The sequence below is a fragment of the Setaria italica genome, chromosome V (genome assembly GCF_000263155.2).
Source record: "Setaria italica strain Yugu1 chromosome V, Setaria_italica_v2.0, whole genome shotgun sequence".
Classification (NCBI taxonomy): Eukaryota; Viridiplantae; Streptophyta; class Magnoliopsida; order Poales; family Poaceae; genus Setaria; species Setaria italica.
This window is the reverse complement of record NC_028454.1, coordinates 12,327,497-12,344,839: the sequence shown is the minus strand read 5'-3', so window position 1 is coordinate 12,344,839 and position 17,343 is coordinate 12,327,497. Positions and strand designations below refer to the sequence as shown.

At 47.2% G+C, this 17,343-nt stretch overlaps 1 protein-coding gene across 1 annotated transcript; it reads left to right on the top strand.

Moving 5' to 3' along the window:
• The first annotated feature begins 7,839 nt into the window (after positions 1–7,839).
• LOC101772445 (casein kinase 1-like protein HD16) lies at positions 7,840–14,106 on the top strand. The gene is made up of 16 exons (XM_004968481.4): positions 7,840–8,339; positions 9,575–9,709; positions 9,794–9,867; positions 10,000–10,069; positions 10,252–10,307; positions 10,390–10,461; positions 10,547–10,641; positions 10,742–10,808; positions 10,899–11,028; positions 11,131–11,349; positions 11,948–12,090; positions 12,165–12,339; positions 12,507–12,597; positions 13,056–13,213; positions 13,386–13,574; positions 13,665–14,106. Exons 1-16 carry the CDS (start codon positions 8,250–8,252, stop codon positions 13,722–13,724), a joined length of 1,824 nt encoding a protein of 607 aa, XP_004968538.1. The 5' UTR covers positions 7,840–8,249; the 3' UTR covers positions 13,725–14,106.
• The last annotated feature ends 3,237 nt before the right edge of the window (positions 14,107–17,343 follow it).

Below are 17,343 nucleotides of genomic sequence, written 5' to 3'. Positions count from 1 at the left end.
CGCCCAGCAACACCAGATTATTTTGTAATGTGGTGCTTTGGTGGATCCGAGAAATTGTGCCTTGTATGCTGAGGCCGTTGAATACTTTCCGGTGGACGTAAACTTCCATCGAATTGTGTCTTCCTGTTGCGGTTGTAGCTGAATCGTTGTTGCTAGACGCCAAAATGTTGTGAATTCTTGTAGGTGCTGAGTTGTCAATCCTCCGTGAATGTTTATGCCCCTAATCCAACTGTTGTCATGTAAGGCCTTTGCTAGATCCTTTTTTTCCCTTTGGATATCGCATATATGTTGGGCGCAATATCCTTTGGCCTGACGCCTTGCACCCAGGCGGAGTGCCAGAAGCTTGTCTTGCGTTCGTTCCCCACTGTGATGGTTGTGCATGCCGCGAACAAAAGGCGATCCGTGTCATCGCATGGTGTCTCCGTTCCAATCCATGTTTTTTGCGGTGACTCCCACTCTTGCTAAAGCCATCACAATCTCAATGCTCTTGCGAACTTGTGAAGATTGAGCACACGTAGTCCTCCGTTTACTTCTGGTAGGCAGGATTTGACCCAGTTGACCTTGCATTTATCACCTGTGAGCGCTTTATCTCCTGCCCATAGGAACTTTTTCCTTATTTTGTCGATTTTCTCAAGTACTTCGTTTGGCATTTTTATTACCGTTAGTAGATATAATGGTTGCGCTGTAAGCACCGCTTTGGTGAGGCGAACCCGTCCTGCTTGGTTGAGATTGCGGCCATGCTAGCCGGATAGCTTGTGTGCTGCTTTGTCAACCAGAGGTTGAAAATTGAGTTTCTTAAGACGCCTTATCGCTAGGGGTAGTTCGAGGTATCTTATTGGGAAGCCTGTTCGAGTTACTGGCAGTTATGAGAGGACTTCCTCTAGGTCTGCGTTGTCACAGCGAATGGGAGCCACGGTCGTCTTTTGAAGGTTTGTTTTAAGCCCAGTTGCCTCCCCGAAAAGGCACAACAGCTTTGCGGTGTTCGCGATGTCTGCATGTGTCAGTTTTATGAATATGACCGCGTCGTCAGCGTACATGGAGATCCTGGTGCATGGCACACGCCCTCCCAGCTTATTGAGCAGTCCCATTTCCGTTGCCTGATGTAGTAGCTGGTATAGCGGGTCGATCGCGAGGATGAAGAGGAAGGGGGACGACGGGTCTCCTTGTCGTAGTCTGCGCCCATGTGTGATGAGGTCAGACGAGAATCCGTTTAGTAGAATTTTTGAGATAGATGTGGCCAGTAACGTGGCTATCCAGTCCGGCCATCGCCTAGGGAAGCCTCTGTGCTGCATTAGTGATAGTAGGTAATTCCAACGCACGGAGTCGAAAGCCTTTGAGATATCCAGCTTCATTAGCAATGGCGGCATTCTGTTCCTGTGGAATCAATGTGCCATGTTCCAAACATACAGAAAGTTGTCGTGAATGTTTCTTCCTTTTATGAAGGCACTTTGGCTTGGTGATATCAGTGCTTCCATATAAGGCTGCAGTCTTAACGCAAGGATTTTACTGATGATCTTGGCAATGGCATGTATGAGGCTTATTGGTGTAAAGTTTTTGATGCTTTCGGCACCCTCCTTTTTGGGGATTAGAACAACATTTGTGTTGACCAAATTGAGGTCTTTGCAGCGGATGTTGTGGAAGGCGTTAACAGCCGCTATGATGTCACCTTTGATTATGTTCCAGCACGATTTGAAGAATAGGCCAGTAAAGTCGTCCGGCCCTAGCGCCTTGTTCTTTGGCAACTCTGCGATTGCTTGTAGTATCTCTTCATCCGAGAAGGGGCTGTCGATGCTGCCTAAGTCCACCACTGGGAAATGTAGCACCTCCCAATTTAGATCTTTGGTGTGATTGTGAGGCACGGACATCATGCTATCGAAATGATCTTGGATTACCTTCTATTTGTCCCGGTGAGTTACTGCCCCGTCGCTTTCTTTCTTTAGTCTTTGGATAAAGTTTTTCCTCCTTCTAGCGTTCGCCTTTAAATGGAAGAACCTTGTGTTAGCGTCACCCTCGCGCAGGTAGGTTATCCTGGAGCACTATTTTTTCCTTACTTTTTCGGGGGCCGCCCATCCCAGGAGCCTTTTTTTAAGCTTGTTACGCAAGGAGTGTTCCGAGTCTGTGAGTGTTCTTGTCTCTTCGACCGTATCGAGGTGCAAGATGACTTCTTGGGCCATGTGCATCTTCAATTTGACATCTGAGATGAGCGATCTACTCCAGGATCGTAGTTCTAGGGCCGTGGTGTGCAATTGCTGCCCCAGTTTGTGAAATGGCTCAGTGTGGATTGTCAGCTTCGACCATTCCCGGGTTACCACTTCGTAGAATCCCGGTAGACGCGTTCAGAAGTTTTCAAATTTGAAAGGCGTCGGCTGTCTAGGTCCAGATTGCTGTGCCAATAGCAATGGGTAGTGGTCCGAGTGTGAGGAGAAGAGCGCGTGTAGAACATGTTCGTCGAAATTTAGATCCCAGTTTTTGTTGCAGAAGACTCGGTCAAGTCGTGATAGCGTCGGTCGATGCCTGGCATTGCTCCAGGTGAACCTCCTATTCTGTAAATGTATCTCTTTTAGACCACAGTAGTTTAGTGCAATTCTAAAACTCCTCATTAGCCGCCGATTTAGATTGTTGTTGTTCTTATCTCTTGCATTGTATATTAGGTTGAAATCCCCCAGTACGAGCCATTTGGTGTCGTCATCTGGTCTCATAGCCCGTAGGTGCCGCAGAAAGGCAGGCTTTGCAGAATGTCATGATGGGCCGTACACTATCGTGAGTCGGAAGGGTGTGTTGCTATATTTTACTATCGTTGTTGCCGAAATGGAGAAACGTCCCGTCTGGATGTCCTGCATGTCAAATACCCTGTCATCCCAGAGGATGAGGATTCTCCCTTTGTGCCTAAAGCCGGTTTGTATGTGAATTGATTTAATCGGTGTCCCCCCAGGAAGTTGGCTAGAGCCATCAATCTTTTGTAGTTTCGTATCCCGCAGTCACGCTATGTGGCATGTTGTCGTCGCAATAGTTTCACAGACCATTAGGCATCTAGCTGGAGCGTTGAGACCTCTCATGTTCTAGCACATTATTTCAATGTTGCCAATCATTTGGACGTGGTTTGATGCGCTTGCTTGCGTGTTGCGAGATATGTGGTGGAGTAGAAGTTACTATGGTGATGTGTCGTGAAGAGCGTTGATCTCGTAGAGGCTGTCGAGTGACGTTTGTTGATGTTGTTTGTCGCGGGAGTTGTTGAAAGCAAAATTCGAGGGTGATAGCTAGCCGGCATAGTTTGTAGTTCGCGAGTTTTGCCCGAAGGTCGCAGCCAGCAGGGCTAATGGAAAGTCCTCCCCGAAGGTCGCAGCCAGCAGGGTGAGGCATCGAAAGTACATAAAAGTAGTGATACATAGAGCAATGGTCAAACGCGTGGGCGAGGTGCATCGTCTTGATCATCATGAAGCCACATGCTGCTCATGCTGGAGTTCTTCTACAGCGTCACCCACCATCTGTAGGAGCGCGTCATTCATCTGCTCTGCTGCATCATCATCGAGGTCGAAGAGAGCGGTCATGGCCGCTATGATGAAGTCCAGCAGCGCCCCCTGGTAAATGCTAATGAAATCTTGTAGAACCTGCTCAATTGGTGCCATCTCATCGTCACCGACGCCAAGCTTCCTCCAAAGGTTGCGCTGAGCTCGCACAATAGCCGACATGATCGGCTTCTTGACCAGTCACGCACTCCGCCGCACCTTATTCATGTCAAAGGTGCGGCACTGATGCATGCGCCGTGCTGGAAGCTACAACACTGCTGGCGGCGGAGGAGTTTGAAAGAGATCATCGACGCTTGGGGCAGGCACGACAGGTACAGGGGCCTGTTCACTGCGCGGGCCCCTATGTTCGCTCCCCAGGTGAGCCTCGTTCAGTAGCTGTGCTGTGGGCGTAGTGCTGTTGTTGGCCGCATGCAGCACATGGCAGGAAGCCCTGTCCGTGGGCCTGCTGAGCTAGCTGCCATGCGGCAGCAGGCTAGCCTAGGCTGGAATCATGACATGGGCCGTCAAATGCGCTAGCCCACGTGGTCCAGCACCTGTTGTAGCCCCTGCTAGCATCTCAGCATGTGGTCGCACTTGGTGGGCCTTCTGCGGCCCAGGTGGCATTGCGCCACCCACAGCCCAGTGCGGCCCAACCACCGTGCTTGCTCGGGTTGACTGTTCTGCTTCCATCTCCTCAGCTTGGGCTGTGTTGCTGGCCAGGCCAACTGAGGCCACGCATGTGGCCTGCAGGACTCCAGGGAGGGCTGTAGCTTGTGCATATTCATCCTTCCGCTGGGCGCCTACGTCTTCCTCGGCCGCGCTGATGAGCATGCTGTCGAGCGTCCGTTCGACGTCCACGACTGTCGACGGCGGTAGAGCCGGGAGTAGCGTTGCCCGCAGAGTGTTGAACACTTGCGGTAGCGAGATAGGCTCGGACCAGGCCTTTCCCCGGGCGTGGCGTCGTCGAGGCCGAGGCGGTCGGTGAGCCAGCAAGCTTTGCGAATGTAGTCGTCGGCGTCGATTTTCCAGTACTGCTTCCTAGCATCCAAAATGAGGTGGTTAGTTGTAGCCGCTGCCGTTATTACCTTCTCGTGCATGTAGGTCTTCAATGCATTGGCTTGTGCCACAAACAAGGCTTGAAGCTGTGCAGGAGCTAAATTGTTCAACCCCTGTTCACCAGCATCATGGTGTCGCCCTTGCGGGGGCACGTAGTTGCGGCGCGGGGGTGATCTCGTGCGGTCGCGACGCACCATGTCCGCGCAGCCCCAATAGGCATCGCCGTACTTATGCCCGTGCCTAGGATGGTTGTAGTCTGTGGTCGTCGTCCTCGCGGTGGGACGGCCAGACAAAGGCACTGTCGTTGTAGGATTGTCTGGCCGCCCGACGCTTGGCGTGGTCACTGTCCTCCTGCGGGACGTGGCGAGCGTGCTGTCCGCACCTTCTCCCACCATCTTCAGTGCCGCCCCTAGCCAGGGCACCTTTCGTGGTGCCAGAGGTGCCCGAGGCCCTGTTCTATCCCCGACCGCGGTCGCTGGGGTACATGTCTGTGCCATCAACGTGGTTCCGCTGGTCCAGCTCTCGCGGCGGTCGAGGCAGGCGAGCTGGGAAACGCGATCTCACGTCCGGTGGTGCACCGTCGACGAGGCCGTAGCACCACTCGTATCGCCGTCGAATCGGAGTGATGCTCTTTGGGTTGTCGATCGCCTGTTGGAGATTGCGTGCGGCTGTCGAATAGTCCTCCAATAGTGGCATGTGAATGAAAACTTCATAGCATGCCCCTTGTTGCCAGGACAGCGGTGGAGGCTTGACTGAGACAGAGAATGAAGAGGACATGGCCGCTGGACTGTGCGTGAAGGTGAGCCAGACTTTCTTAGGGATCTCGCTCAGGTCCACCGTCCACGCCCAAAGCTCGATGTGCCTGGAGTCTGCCGGTTGGATGAGGTTGGTGACGATGTGTTGCAGAGTGCACTTGTGGTCGACAACTCTCTCGACGATTTTCGACGTCCAAGCGTGGGATGGGATACCGTGGAGGCAGAGGTGCATCCTATAGAAGATGCAGAAGCCGAGGGCGTGTGTGAGGCTGCGCCACGTGCGGAGGCAAATGTCGATACCCCCTCCGATGAAGCGTCCGCAGTGGTGCGCCTCCGCAGCATGTGCCGCGTTCTCGAACCGGACGAGGTAGGGCTCCGGTTGATGTAGCATGACGGTGACATCACCGGGCCGTAGGCGGAGCTCTCTGGTGATGAGGTTGGCGATGTCCCGAGCTCCTGCATCCGGCGGCAGGTGCAGCGCCCACGGGACGAGCGCGTAGGCCTCCCAATCCCGCGCATCATGCTCGAGGTGGAAAGAGTTGGATACGAAGACCGTTTCCAATTTGGCCGCATGTGAGGATCCCCTATGGCCATGCTGGCTGTGGTTGAGGAGGTTCCTTTTGGTCTCTGCGGTGGTGGCAGGGGTTGCTTTCTTGGTGACGGCTCGGTGGGTGGTGGACGGTCAGCAGGTTTGGAGCGCGGTGACAGCCTGCGGCTGGTAGGAACAGTCTGGCATGGCGCTGTGGGGGGTGGTCGTCGGGCAACAGACGGCTCATTGGTGGTCGGCCTGCGGCTTGCAGGAGCTGTGGTGTGTGGCACTGCGGGTGGTGGTCGTCGGACGATAGGCGGCGTGGCACGTGGGGCTGGCCTACGGCTAGGAGGAGCTTGGCTTTGTGAAGAGGCAGGGGCCTGCACAGCTAGTGGCCGTGTCGCCCTGCAGGTGCGTTCCCTATGGCCGGAGCAGTGGCACCGGAAGCAGCGCACGGGGTCGCGGCACGCAGATGCGAGGTGGTCTGAAGCAAGGCACCGGAAATAGCGTCCCGCAGTCACGCGCTTGAAGGCGAGCAATGCCTTGGTTGGTGGCCTCCTTGAAGTTCTTCTGTAGCTCCGGTCACTTCCGCCGTCCTGTCACGGCTTCTCGGGCGGCACACGCGGCTGCGCCCTGCGGCACCTCACTAGCTGCCATTCCTGGCGCATTGAAGGGTGTTGAGGTGCTGTTGGCGCCGGGTGGTGTAGCTCCGTGTGTCGTTGGGGATCGGCTCGTTGTGCCGTTGATGCTGCTGGGTCATGAATGCGCCACGGAGCCATCATGTCATCGGAGTTACTGCTTCTCCCACGGGCTGGAGCGCGTCTGTCTTCACAGCTTTGTAGGGAGGTTGGGTCGGTGGGGGAAATGAATCCTCCGCATCTGACGACCTCTGCATAGGATAGTGCAGCGTCCCGCTTGGCAAGAGGGGGCTTCGGGCTAGCAGGCCACGAATCCTGTGATGGAACCACAGATCTGGCGAATTGACCTGCTGATCTGGCGATTCCGGTACCTAATCTTCGTCGAGCAGTGGCAGCCGACCTCCCCGGGGAGGTGGCGGTGGGGAGATGCTGAAGAACTTCTCCCAGGCGCTTCTCGTACGCGGGGTGGTCGGGGATGGGGGGCGTAACGACTGGTAGGCTTGCTTTTCGGGAGGGGACCTGCGGAGGTGGGTGGGGGCCACCGCCACGGGCGGCGGGGTGGCGGAGGAGGGTGGGGGATTCTCATGGCTTCTCTCCAATGGAAGTTGTCCGAATCGAATATTTGATTAAAGCCACATTCTAGAGACCTTTAAGGGTAAAAAAGAATGTTAATGGAAAACATATGTCGTGCGCCCGTGCATTTTTAATCTGACGTTAGGCTAGGCTAGTCTTAATGGAAGATTTCAATTAAGTTTCATGATTATTAAATTGTACGACACATCAAAATTTTGCTAATTAATAATATCATTATGAAAATAGAGAAGGTGTAGTTTCATAAAATGTAAGTTCAGCTAGTATAATTATTAAGTTTGTAGTCTTGATAACTGTACACTGTAATTGTTGCTAGGGGTGGACTCATTGAAGAGAATATGCGTAGAAGTTTTAAAATTCCCCGTACGTTATGCTGCCTCCGGTCATAAATGTAAGACCACACTTTGGTTAGTAATTTCCATCAGAATTTACTTCCACCATCCTTTTTAATATAAGATGTTGACTAGCTAGAAAATGAACTAACCAACTTTATGTAAATAGCGGACGGAGGTAGTAACATTTCTTTTTACTAAAGATGATTAGATATAACATTTTTCGCTTTCCTTCGCGGGCTCTCTTTGTTTGTTTGGTCGGCCAATCGGGCTCGCCGAAGGCCCATGATGCGACATGGACTGAGGCCCAACCAGACCCGGCTCACCCAAAGACGCGAACTTTCTATCTTTACGTAAGCTCTTCGGGGAGGCGGAGTCTACACAAGCACGAACGGCGCGTGGAATAGTTCGTAATCGTATGCAACTCTACAAACTTTTTTTTCCCATTCCCGTGCTGCCGAGCCGTCTGCCGTGCGCCGCCCGTTTCCCTGCTCTCCCCATCCCCGACCACCGCCCCCGCCTTCGCCGACCAGCTCATCCGCCGCCGGAGCCCAAACCCTAAGCCAGTGCAACCGCGTCTCAGCCGGTATCCGCTCGCCTCCCCGCCCGATCTCCCCTCCGGACGCGGGGCCATGGGGCTGAGCCCGTGACGGATGCAAGCGCCCCGCTGTTGCGCGCGCCAAGGCCGTGGAGGGCAGCACCAGCGGAATCCGGTCGCCGAGCCACGAGCCGCGAGGTCTCTGGTGCTGTAGCAGCAGCAGCAGCAGCAGCCGCCGCCGCCGCCGCAGCAGCAGCAGCAGGGCGAAGAGTAGCAGCAGGAGGAGGAAGAGGGAGGCGAAGGGATGGACGACTTCGACAGCGGCGGCCGGAGCGGGGATAAGGCAGGCGCCGGCGCGGGCGACGACGGGGGCGCCCCGCCGCTGCCCCTGACGGTAAGCTCGAAATATCTTCATGGCTCTCCCTGCGTAATCTAGATGCTTATTATGGAAATTCGGTGTCCCTTAGTGCTCTGTTGCTCGACTAAAGGCTGCCGATTGTGGGTTGCAGCCGTGTTTCTGTTCGATTGTCAACCCAAGGACGGTGGGATGTTATGCTTGTGGCACACTGAGTTTGCTAGTGGTTATTGTTACAGCAAAATTAGGGAGAAAGCCATCTAGTATGAGAATCTAGGTTAGAACTTAGAAGCACACATCGTTGCAAAGACAACAAATGTATTTAAGATCTCTCCAATTGATATGAACTTTTTATTCCTATATTAGTAGAACAAATCTAAACCTAGGGTAGGATTCAAGTTCTGAACTACACTACAGATCTGGCTGGTGAGGTATGGTGTACAATGAGAGCTGGGATTGGAGCTGCTGGGTTTAGTGCGACATATATTTGCTAGTGTCACGGGGGACTTGTTGTCATATTTGGCGTTTGACAAGTTGCAGGGGATCTTTGCTCACACGGATAATGGATTTGCTATTTTGGAAACGAATATGTATGATGCATGGATTTTTTTTGTCGTTTCTTGGTGCTTTTAGTTTGTTTTGAGTGAGGCTATTTCTGCTTCATTATTGTCCCAAAGTGTCACTATTTTCATATTGTCGGCTTGTTGCTTTCTGTAGACATATATGGATTATGTATGGAGTTTATCATTGGTCATGACTTTAAAGGAGATGATTGGCGAAATGGCTAATAACTAGTAGACATCAGGTGGTAGTAACGTCCTAACAATAAATGCTCTTTCTTATTCGTAGTTTCAAGACCTCGTCCATGCATAAAAACATGGTTGAATGGACATACTGTCAAATGTACTGATCCTGTATAGGTGTTGAAGCTATGGCTCGGTATTCTCACCCATATCTGTAGTATGTAAAATTAGATTAATGAAATGAACATTCTTGATTACCATGCATGCTGGTGCTAGCAGCATGTATAGTTTTATACAATATCAATGTATTTCTTAACATGCCATTGGGCATTGATTCCTACGATCTATCTAATATATGCTCAATTAATTGTACATCTTCATTGTATTTTGCATTATGCTATTATAAGATTACCTGACTTTTAAATCTGGGGGTACAGAATTAAGTTACAGGCTTGCTTGTGTTTGTGGTTGCATGATCTGTTCTGCTGTCTGCATATTTATTTCGGATGCTCACACGCTTGCTTGGAACAGGTACAAATTGGAAATTCGCCAACCTATAAGCTTGAAAGGAAACTTGGAAAGGGTGGATTCGGACAAGTATATGTCGGTCGACGTATTTCTGCCCCTCGTCTCAGTGACCGGAACCCTGGTTCAAATGCTTTAGAGGTCACTATATCTCCATAAATGCTTCATAGTGTTGGAACTGAAAAGGTTTAGTCACATCAATTTTCATACCTCTATATCTGTCAGGTTGCGCTGAAATTTGAACATCAAACCAGCAAAGGTTGCAACTATGGAGCTCCTTATGAGTGGCAAGTTTACAAGTACGTACTGATTTGTGAATCATGACTAGTTGTCTTTTATTTTTTTTTCTTTCTATGTAATTCTTTTTGGTGTTAGTTATTTCTTGGGTTGCATTTAACCACTCCTGCTTATTTGAAACCTCTCTTTGGCAGCACTCTTAGTGGAAACCATGGTGTTCCACGGGTACACTACAAAGGAAAACAGGCTGAGTTTTACATCATGGTATTGGACAATGAACTTCATATATTTGTTTCACTTGCACGCATAGATATTATATGCATGAGTTTTTTTTAGTTTGGTTTCTCGTGTGTTTTCCTAGCTCTTTGGAGTCTTATTTTGTACCTCTTTCCTTAATAATATCGACAAAATTTTGTTCTTATTAATCGTATTCGGTCTGCATGCAGGTTATGGACATGCTGGGGCCAAGCCTATGGGATGTTTGGAATAATAATTCCCACTCGTGGGTATCTGTACATTATTATAATTAATCTTTACTGTTCATATTTAACCCTTTCCATCATTTCCAATCTTGTATTTTACAGGATGTCTGTTGAGATGGTTGCTTGCATAGGCATAGAGGCAATCTCCATACTGGAGAAGATGCACTCTAAAGGGTAATTTGTTTACTGTTGTTGAGATAGAACCATGGGTCTTGTATAGTTGTTTTGAAACTGTATTTCATAAGATGTGTATATGCAGGTATGTCCATGGTGATGTGAAACCTGAGAACTTCTTGCTTGGTCCTCCTGGTACCCCAGATGAGAAGAAGCTTTTTCTTGTTGACCTTGGATTGGGTAAGTTGTAACCAGATTCAACTCTTGTCTTGTATCATGTCTATTTGATGCCAGACATTTATGTTGTTTCTTCATAAAATATTATTTTGTACTTGTGCAGCAACTAAATGGAAGGATGCTGGTACGGGGAGCCATGTTGACTATGATCAGAGACCTGATATTTTTAGGTTCGGTTGGGAATATTTGTATGCTGTCCTTTACCACGCACATTACTTCATTGGAATGCTTTTGTCATTTGTTTTTTCCTTCATAAACAGGGGTACTGTTCGCTACGCTAGTGTGCATGCTCACTTGGGAAGAACTGGGAGCAGGAGAGATGACCTTGAATCCCTCGCATACACACTTATTTTTCTTCTCCGTGGTCGCCTCCCTTGGCAAGGATACCAGGTTAGTTGATGTTCAGGTCACTTTTATTCTTACTCACATTATTTATTTATTTATTTTCAGTCTTAAATTGTTATTTCTCATTCCATTGTTCAATCAATTTAGGGAGAGAACAAAGGTTTTCTTGTCTGCAAGAAAAAGATGTCAACACCTCCAGAGTCTTTGTGTGGAATTTGCCCACAACCTTTCCGGCATTTTGTTGAGTATGTCGTGAACTTGAAATTTGATGAAGAACCAAACTATGCGAAGTGCATATCTCTTTTTGATGGCATTGTTGGCCCAAATCCAGACATAAGACCAATAAACACAGATGGTGCTCAGAAGGTACATTATTCCTATGTGAACTCTTTATTTTTATTAGCTCAAAGGACTTGCATCCTTGTCCTATGTCTTACCCCAAGTAATTTATGGTTCCATTGGCTCTGGAGCCATTGTCTATGTTAGCAAATAGCAATCACAATGCTGCTAGAATCCTATATTTGTTTACTACATAGGGGTAACCCTGTGATTTAAACTTTGCGGGAATCTGTTATACAATACACAGCAGCAACAACAACATCAAAGCCTTTCAGTTGCAAGCAAGTTGGGGTAGGCTAAATCTGTTATACAATACGCATCAACTCAAATTTCCCTTGTTCATTCTGAGAAACTCAAAATATTGTCTATGGCTTACATGAGAATAGAAATATAGTATTATGCTATCATAGGCCATACGAAGACACTTGTCTTTTAGAGTAATAAAAAGGGCAATGAGATTTCAATGCGTAACATGATATGCAGCGGAAAAGATAGTGAATTGGCAAAAGTACAATAGTTGACCCCCATTTTCAATTCTCGATTGCAGGTTATACATCACCTCCTTTTGCATTCATGCAATAAAAAAGTTATCTTCTTAATAACTAATGCTCAATCGGATTTCCAGCTAATATATCAGGTTGGCCAGAAGAGAGGCCGCTTAATAGTGGATGAAAATGATGATGAGCAACCCAAGAAAAAGATCAGAATGGGGATGCCTGCAACTCAGTGGATTAGTGTGTACAATGCCCGTCGACCTATGAAACAGAGGTCTGCTGGATGCATCTATCTGCCAAATAGCAGTAAAGAGATTTTTTCTATTTTCTTACCCACATTTGTTTCAGGTACCACTACAATGTAGCTGATAATAGATTACTACAGCATATTCAAAAGGGAAATGAAGATGGCTTGTTTATCAGTTCAGTTGCCTCATGCTCAAATCTGTGGGCTTTAATTATGGATGCTGGAACCGGTTTTACATCTCAAGTATACGAACTCTCTCATCACTTTCTTCACAAGGTAAGCAGTATCAATTCTGTTTCTTTCCTGGATTTACTATTACTATTATCTGTTTATGGTTGGGTGTCAACACGTCACTGATTAGACATCCTCAGTGATATCTCAATTGTCATTTGCATGGTGTTGTTTTATGCTGTCAGACCTTTAACTTGCCTGCGTTATGTTAGGAATGGATAATGGAGCAGTGGGAGAGAAATTTCTATATCACCGCACTGGCCGGTGCGAATAATGGCAGCTCTCTGGTGATCATGTCAAGAGGTAATTATTCTTAATGTTTCAGCTTGATGCCTGGACTGCAGAAATCACCCAGACAAATATGATCTAGTGACACTGGACACTGGATCATCACTGCATGATCTAGTGACAAGGTTCATCTCAGAAATCACCCAGACAAATATGACATGACATGTTTCCCCCTCAACTTTAGCACCTACTAAACTAAAAAGAAACTCCTTTAGCATCTACTGTAGGAGCCATACTCGTTACTCCCTCATGAATCATGATGGAGATGTGTTTAAGCTTCTAACACAATAAGCTATATCTTTTTTGACCTAATAAATAAGCTATACCTAGGAGACTAGGAATATGGGCGGGGGTTATAGACTTTAGTGCCTTTTTGTTTGGATGCTATGTGAAGTGGAAATGCTTTGATATCGGAATATTTGTTTTTGCTGTTGGTATAAATGAACAAGAAATGACTCAGTGTGGTTTTCCAGGGACGCAATATGCGCAGCAGTCCTACAAAGTAAGTGATTCATTTCCCTTCAAATGGATAAACAAAAAATGGAAGGAGGGCTTTTATGTTACTGCTATGGCGACAGCTGGGAGCCGATGGGCAGTTGTCATGTCCCGCAATGCTGGTTTCAGTGCTCAGGTATGTGCTAGCGTGTCTTTGGTTTACAGTGTCAACAAACCCTAAATGGAATCAAACTGATAAACTCAGATGTATTCTTGGTTGATGAAGTAAATCTGGAAAGAATTTAACATTTAAGTATAGAATTACGGAGGATCCATTCCTGACCTGAGCAGTGGTGTTTCTTTTGTAGGTAGTGGAGCTTGACTTCTTATATCCAAGTGAGGGCATCCACATGCGTTGGGACAATGGTTATCGCATCACGGCAACGGCTGCCACGTGGGACCAGGCAGCCTTTATCTTGAGCGTCCCTAGGAGAAAGCCTACTGATGAAACACAGGAGACATTGAGAACATCTGCTTTCCCCAGCCAGCATGTCAAGGTGGCTTCACCTTCCTCTCTTTTTTTAAATTTGTGAGCTCCAGATAGTTCTTTTTTATTTGTTTCCACCTGCTGATCAATCTGTTTACAGGACAAATGGTCGAAGAACCTCTACCTTGCTTCCATTTGCTATGGAAGATCAGTATCGTGAAGCCCGTTCTCTCGAGTATGATCTACTAATGTCAACCACAGGTGGTGTTATGATAAGAGGTGGAGGATTTTGAAGCTCAAAACTTTGCTAACCTACTTACCCGCAACTAACAAAAGGTAACTTATATGAGAGAGAGAGAGAGAGAGAGAGAGAGAGAGAGAGAGAGAGAGAGAGCAAAGCCGGTTGTGTTTGGCTAGCATGCAGCAAAGAACAGTGTGGTCTGTTTTTGTTTTTTTCTCTGTCGGTTGTGTATAAATTATCCAAAGCATTTAGAGTATGCTGTAAAGAATGTAGAAGCGTACCAGCTGAACCGTTGCCATGTACAGTAAGTTGAAGCTTTACAAGGTTTGTTTGGCTCCCAAGTCCCAGACGTGCTGTTTCATTTGTAGAGTGCCAGCCGGTTTCGTTCAAAACATCAGATTTCCTTGGAGTTGGTTAGTAGAGAAGGCTGGGATGGATCGGTGGTCACGCAGTTATGGGGCCATGGGCTTATGTTATGGCTTGTACGAGTGGAAACTCGAAGCCCTCAGGGGAATCGGAATCCCCCATGCACATGCCGTCTGAAGATGCAGGCTTCTCGCCCGTATTGCGTTTGACGTCGACGAGACGAGGCTAGTACGATCCTTTCTTTTACAGAGCACGCAGATTGGACCTCATGCTCTAGTTCACTGACAACCTGGACCCGTACCCGGTGCTCCACTTTGATCACCACTTTTTATTTTTATTTTAATAATCGACGGTGCCGAAGTCGAACGGCTCGCTTGTGTCATGAACAGATATATGATGGGCCAGTGGCCATGTAAGGTGTGCGTGGGCCGATGGGCCGGATATTTGTGAACTGCATGTGTATATTTTTCTTTTACTTTACTTATGTGTATATATATTCCGTGGTGAACCGATGTGAAGCAGTTGCCGAGCGGAGCAAGAGGAGGCATGCGCTTTTTTTAAGAGCAAATACCACCACTGCACTGCATCACTTTGACTCCCTCCTTCAGACTGCAACAATGACAGTTCTTTCTTCAACTTTTGTATCTTATAAAAAAAACAATATTACTTTTGCCTCCGGATAGATTTTTTTGATCGCATAGTTACACATAGGTTTTTCACTATTTCACCCACGGTCGACTGTGCATCACGATTAAAGAGATGGCGGTGAGCATTTAGGATTTCAAGAGGCGCAGTTGGACCGGCACTCTTGCATCGTCAGGTGGCAATTCTCTTTCCGAGATTGATCCGGACAACAGTAGCAAGCGGTGCCTTTTATCCTATCGAAGAACCCACACCACGTGCTGATGCAAAAGGTCACCTTTAACCTTTCTCTCATATGATGATGGTGTGGCGTTGGCAGAAGTAGTGATGGAACTCATGGTGGCATCCTGTAGTAGCTGATGGCGACCTGCAGTTTTTTCTATTAAACTACTGCAATCCTTAGGATAATAGCAACAACAATACAATCACACAGATACTTACAGTACACAGGGAATACTAAGGATCCAGTAACCAAGGCGGACAAGAACATGATCATCATCTTGTTGCCCTTCATAATGTGTATGCCTTTGCAACTAGACTAGGCGAACGATGAGAAGACAATGGTTGGATGTGAGCAATGAGGACGCTCACCCCTCCATGTATGTATGAGCCTGCCGAGCATTAATTCATTGCTTCATATATAGCACAGCTCATGATGCTCCCATTAAGAACTGCAGCAAGAAGCATCGCCAACTCGGTAAGACATAAATTCCTCATCACATTTATAGATCTCAAAAATGAACTGTTGACAACATTTTACTATCAGCTAGTCTAGAACTCTAGATTGTGCTGGGATTTACAAACCTGCTTGACATGGACGCAAGTTTTGTCTTCGGGGATGTTAGAAACTCCGTTCAACAAGATCTGCCGAGCACGATCTGGTAAGGTTCTCGCCAAGAAATCTGCTTCCAAAATTCTGCAGCAGAGGAGGCTTAAAGAACAGAGTTTTCGCTGGTTCACTGTTACAGTGTGACATGCTTCATCCTTGCCCTGAACACAGATGCACGGTCAGGGCTGCACTGCAGTGCTTATGCCCCAGCTGGGCTGATCAGAAATTCAGTACATGTTGGCAGCCATTATCCTGGCCAGCAAGCACGTCCTGGTATCCTCAGGTGCGACTCTTGGATTCCCTGCGATGAACATTTAGAACAGAAATGTTCAGGCCACTTGAAATTTCTCGAAATTCTTTACAGGCAATGGTCCAAGGTTCAAGAGCAGTAACTCGGCGACGACGGTGCACCGCGCGAGCTTGAGCCAATCTGCTGATAAATCTGTTTACAGGACAAATATAATGGTCCAAGAACCTCATGCCCCCTTTGGAACATAGGATTGCAAAAACATAGGAATAGGAAAAACTTAAGAATTCTATAGGAATGCAACTACAAAACATAGGATTAGAAAATATAGGAATTTTTCCTAAGGTAGGTGTTTGGAATGGCATAGGAAATTCACAGGAATGGAAATCTTATGAAGTGTATAATCCCCAATAGCATTAGCTAAACTAACAGAATGGAAACCTTAATGGGTGCTCAGGGACTTGCATTAGCAACAGCTAAGCTCATTTGCCTCGATCCCATGCAAAGGGAAAAGAAAAAAAGAGGTCTGACTGGATGCTACCGGAAAAGAGCTCTTTCTTCTTGTGGTTTTCCTATGAAGAAATGAGCAGCATAGGAAACTTTCCTTCAATTTTCCTATGCTCCAATCCTCCGTTCCAAAGGCATGGAATCCTTCATTTTTCCTCCAAAGTTCCTCCAATCCAAAGGAGGCCTCAACCTTTGTACCATCTGCTATGGAAGATCAGTAGTATTTGGCCTGGTTTGGTTCCCTGCTTATTTTTAGCACCCGTCACATCGAATATTTAGATACTAATTAAAAGTATTAAACGTAGATTATTTACAAAACCCATTACATAAGTGGAGGCTAAACGGCGAGACGAATCTATTAAGCCTAATTAGTCCATAATTTGACAATATGTTGCTACAGTAAATATTTGCTAATGATGACTTAATTAGACTTAATAGATTCGTCTCGTCGTTTAACCTCCACTTATGTAATGGGTTTTGTAAATAGTCTACGTTTAATACTCTTTAAACTCCTAATTAGTATCTAAATATTCGATGTGACACATGCTACAAAATAAGCAAAAGTAACCAAACGCCGTGCCAGTCGGGTTGCGTTCATTCAAAGCATCAGATTTTCCTTCAAGTTATGGATCGGTGGCCACGCATGCAGTTATGGCTGTGCGAGTGGAAACTCGAATCACTGACCTGACCTCGTGTTTTCCAAAGGGACGTACGCACAGCTTGGCTGAGCTTACTTTTGAGTTGACGCATGAGTCCAGAGCTCTGAGCGTGAGCAGCAGAGGGTGAGCAGCAGAGGGAATCAGGCCTTGTTTAGTTTTTTTTTTCTAACTTTGGTACTATGAAAAAGAAAATTTCCCATCACATCAAATTTGCGGTACATGCATGGAGTACTAAATGTAGACGAAATCAAAAACTAATTGCACAGTTTTGTTGTACTTTACGAGATGAATCTTTTGAGAATAATAATTCACAAATACAAATAAAATGCTACATTTGCGCATTTATAA

Excerpts from the sequence above, each read along its gene's own strand:
- LOC101772445 (XM_004968481.4), top strand. The coding sequence starts at position 8,250 with ATGGACGACTTCGACAGCGGCGGCCGGAGCGGGGATAAGGCAGGCGCC. Across the intron at positions 12,091-12,164 it reads CGTCGACCTATGAAACAGAG|GTACCACTACAATGTAGCTG; the intron begins GTCTGCTGGATG and ends CATTTGTTTCAG. Across the intron at positions 13,575-13,664 it reads TCCCCAGCCAGCATGTCAAG|GACAAATGGTCGAAGAACCT; the intron begins GTGGCTTCACCT and ends ATCTGTTTACAG.